This window comes from Abrus precatorius, unplaced genomic scaffold (assembly GCF_003935025.1).
Source record: "Abrus precatorius isolate BTA unplaced genomic scaffold, Abrus_2018 Scaffold3, whole genome shotgun sequence".
In the NCBI taxonomy this organism is placed as follows: domain Eukaryota; kingdom Viridiplantae; phylum Streptophyta; class Magnoliopsida; order Fabales; family Fabaceae; genus Abrus; species Abrus precatorius.
In genome coordinates this window covers 2,164,903-2,168,468 of record NW_020874373.1, presented here as the reverse complement: position 1 = coordinate 2,168,468, position 3,566 = coordinate 2,164,903, and the positions used below count along the sequence as shown (strand labels likewise).

Below are 3,566 nucleotides of genomic sequence, written 5' to 3'. Positions count from 1 at the left end.
TATTGTCACATCATACTCACGATACTTTCTGCTAATTATTAGGTGTAATATGAGGTAAGATATTTGATTTTATTAATTAAAAGTTTACGAAAATTGAATATAAACAATCAGAGTTAAAAGAAATAAATGTATCAAACATATGATAAATATATGAACTACTTCAAATTTATTTAAAACGCGATAGATTATCGATAACAAACTATAAATTATGGAATTAAAAATTGATAATGATTATTATAATTTAAATATTAATAATTTGAATAACTTAGTTTTTAAATCTTATAAATTTTCGCGCATATCTTCTTTAAACATTGCTTTTGGCTCAATTAAGTAATAAGACTTTTTCTCTATCCAAGATTCAATTAAGTAGTAGTTCATCACTTTATGCGAGATTATAACTTCATTGTTACTTTTTTTTTTAAGACTGATACTGATTGAAATTCTATTAACTTGTATGATTCATTATAACGTGTGGAGAATATATATATATATATATATAAAAGCAACACATAATCGTAAATAAAATATGAATATATAAGCCATTTTATAATTCATTTTCTATTTCTTCTTATTTTTAATTTTTGATTGAAATAGATGTAAGAAAATCATTTTTTATTCATTTTCATCATATTTGTTCTCTTTTTAATTTTTCTCTCGTACATAAAAAAAAAGAGTTACAGTGAAAATAACCCTGATTATGAATATTAATTTAGATTTATATATCAAATTAGTCTTTAAAAATATGAATATCAACTTTACCCTTAAAAATTCATTTTCATACGTAGGATTGAAGGGAAATTATTTTATTTCCTGAAACTATCCAATAATTTTCATTTCTTGTACAAAATATTAGTCTTTTTAAATTCCCATGATAAATTACAAAAAATAAATATTAAAATGGTTAACATTCAATAAACCTAAAATTAAAATAATAATTTTATAATTTTGAAGCTTAATTTTGTGTATTACTTAAATCTCTGTTTTTTTTTAATACAATATTAGTTTTGTTTGCCACATTCAAGACCCCAATGATTCCCATTTAAGTGGTTAAACTTCGATATATTTTTATATTATTTTATTGTCCCATTTATTTTACATTTCATTATAAAACATCACCTTTTGTTTATACTTTTTTAAAAATTATTGTGAGCTTTTACACAAACTGTAAAAAAATTTCTAAAATAATATAATTGAAAAATTTTTCTAAGAGTTTGTGAGATTTTTTAATTTACTCAAAGAGAAGCATGTTATCCCATTAAAATTATAACATGTGAGAAATATATATATACACACACACATACTTTCTTTATTAAATTAAATAAAAATTAAAATGAGTATAATATAACATTATCCAAGGCATTTTCTAAAAGAGCAATTGTGATTACGATTTTTTAGGACACCATAACAGTAGGAACCACCAAGTTGTGATCAACGGTTGGTCTGGTGCCTCGTAGAAAAGTACGACTATTATTACAAAAAAGTGTTATTTATAAACGAAAAAAATATTATACATTAAAATTATTTTTATTGATATATTTTTTAATTATTAAAATAAAATTTCACGTAAATATCATAAATTTATGGTAAGAATATAATATATTAAATTTTACACTAATAAAATTATTTATTGATATAATGCATAATATTATTAATATAAATTTATAGTATTTATATTAATAATTTAGTTTTAATTGATTTTTACAGTGTCAATTAATTTCAATAAAAAACTAAAAAAATAATTTGCTTAAAAGTTGTAACAGTATTAAATTTAATGATATAAAGTGATTATACGTAAAATTTAATGACACGCTATAAAAAAATAGAGTATAATATTATTGGTAGCACATGATATTGTAATAATAATAATAATAAAGGATATAAAGCTAGGGTAGGTAAATAATGGAATTGAGTGTATGCGCAGCCGAGCCGACCTTGGAGTTGTATCGTGACAACGTAGAGACGCAAAAAGAGATCCAAAGCAGGGAAAGCGCCAAACATCCAACGGCTGTGCTCTTACCTCAGCCACCACTTTTGATCTCATCCATCCAATCCCCTATTTCTTTAATCACCCTTTGTCCCGATTCTCTTTAGCGTTCTTGTGTTGTGTAGTTGAAGGCCGTTTATTCACTTTCTCTCTCTCCATTCTCATTCTCTGAATCTGCATTCTTCACTCACCCATTGAGCCACATTATCCTCAATTATTAATATTATTCTTATCCACTACCGACAATGGTATGTGTATTTATTTTAATATATGTTTATGTCTTTGAATTGATGATTTAATGTGAATGTTTGGAACAATGGGATTTGATGAGCAGGAGACAGTGTTGGTGCCTCCTTGGCTTGAACAGCTACTACACACACACTTCTTCAGTGTGTGTCGAATTCACACGGATGCCGCTAGAAGCGAGTGTAACATGTATTGCCTAGACTGCAATGGCGATGCCTTTTGCTTTTATTGCCGTTCTTCAAAACACAAGGATCATCAAGTCATTCAGGTGGGTGGGGCACTGTTACTTATAGACACTGTATCGGCATTTAATTTCCCATTTCTCATGTATCTTTTTCTGGGTATTTAATTAATAATAATGCATTAATTTGGACAATGGGGCTGATTTTATAATTCTTGATTGAATAATATAGTAATTCAAATTCTATAGTGTAAATGTAATGGTAATTTTTTCTCTGTTTATTAATTTGCGAACTTGTTGTCGATGATATTATTGATTAGATAAGACGATCTTCGTATCACGATGTAGTGAGGGTCGCAGAAATTCAGAAGGCTTTGGACATAAGTGGAGTTCAGACATATGTGATCAACAGTGCTCGAGTTTTGTTCCTGAATGTGAGGCCTCAGCCAAAATCTGGAAAAGGAGTAGCTCACATTTGTGAGATTTGCGGAAGAAGCCTCTTGGACCCATTTCGCTTCTGTTCTTTGGGATGTAAGGTCAGATATTATTATTATCTCTCATCTGCCCTTACAATATTGTTGATATCATTATCAACATGCACATCATTCACAACTCAATCATCCTCATCATATGGGTATAACACCCACCACCCATACATCATCACCTACATTTGAAAGCCCATCACCATCATTCACCATCATAATTATATTCCCTCTACTTTTGAATATTCATCATGTTTGTATAATGGTATAGCATTGACATTTTAATTAATTTATAAGGCTCATAATCATAGTTAAAAGCGCGAGTTTTATATTTAAGATGGTAATTATCAAACAGTGTTGCCGGGAACATGGTACGGCATGCATAATGCGATCATTTGATTAATACTTTAATTGTTGAATTGAATGGTTTAATTAGCTTGAGGGAATAAAGAAAAATGGGGATGCAAGCTTTGCTTTGGATGGTAGGAATGAAGAATTGACAATGGATACTACAAGGAAGGGTATGTCAAGGAGAGTGGTTTCGTCTAGACAGCAAGAAGAAAGATTGCGTGAAGGATCAACACAAGACATGTATCTGGCTACGCCTCCTCCACCTGCTTCAAATGCAAGGAGAAGAAAAGGAATTCCTCATAGGGCTCCTTTTGGGTCATAA

At 28.8% G+C, this 3,566-nt stretch overlaps 1 protein-coding gene across 1 annotated transcript; it reads left to right on the top strand.

Annotated features, from left to right (window-relative positions):
• Positions 1-2,127: 2,127 nt before the first annotated feature.
• LOC113861086 (uncharacterized protein At3g50808-like) lies at positions 2,128-3,566 on the top strand. The gene is made up of 5 exons (XM_027493696.1): positions 2,128-2,232; positions 2,319-2,498; positions 2,732-2,947; positions 3,330-3,355; positions 3,443-3,566. The coding sequence occupies exons 1-5, from the start codon at positions 2,230-2,232 to the stop codon at positions 3,564-3,566; spliced, it is 549 nt and encodes a 182-aa protein (XP_027349497.1). The 5' UTR covers positions 2,128-2,229.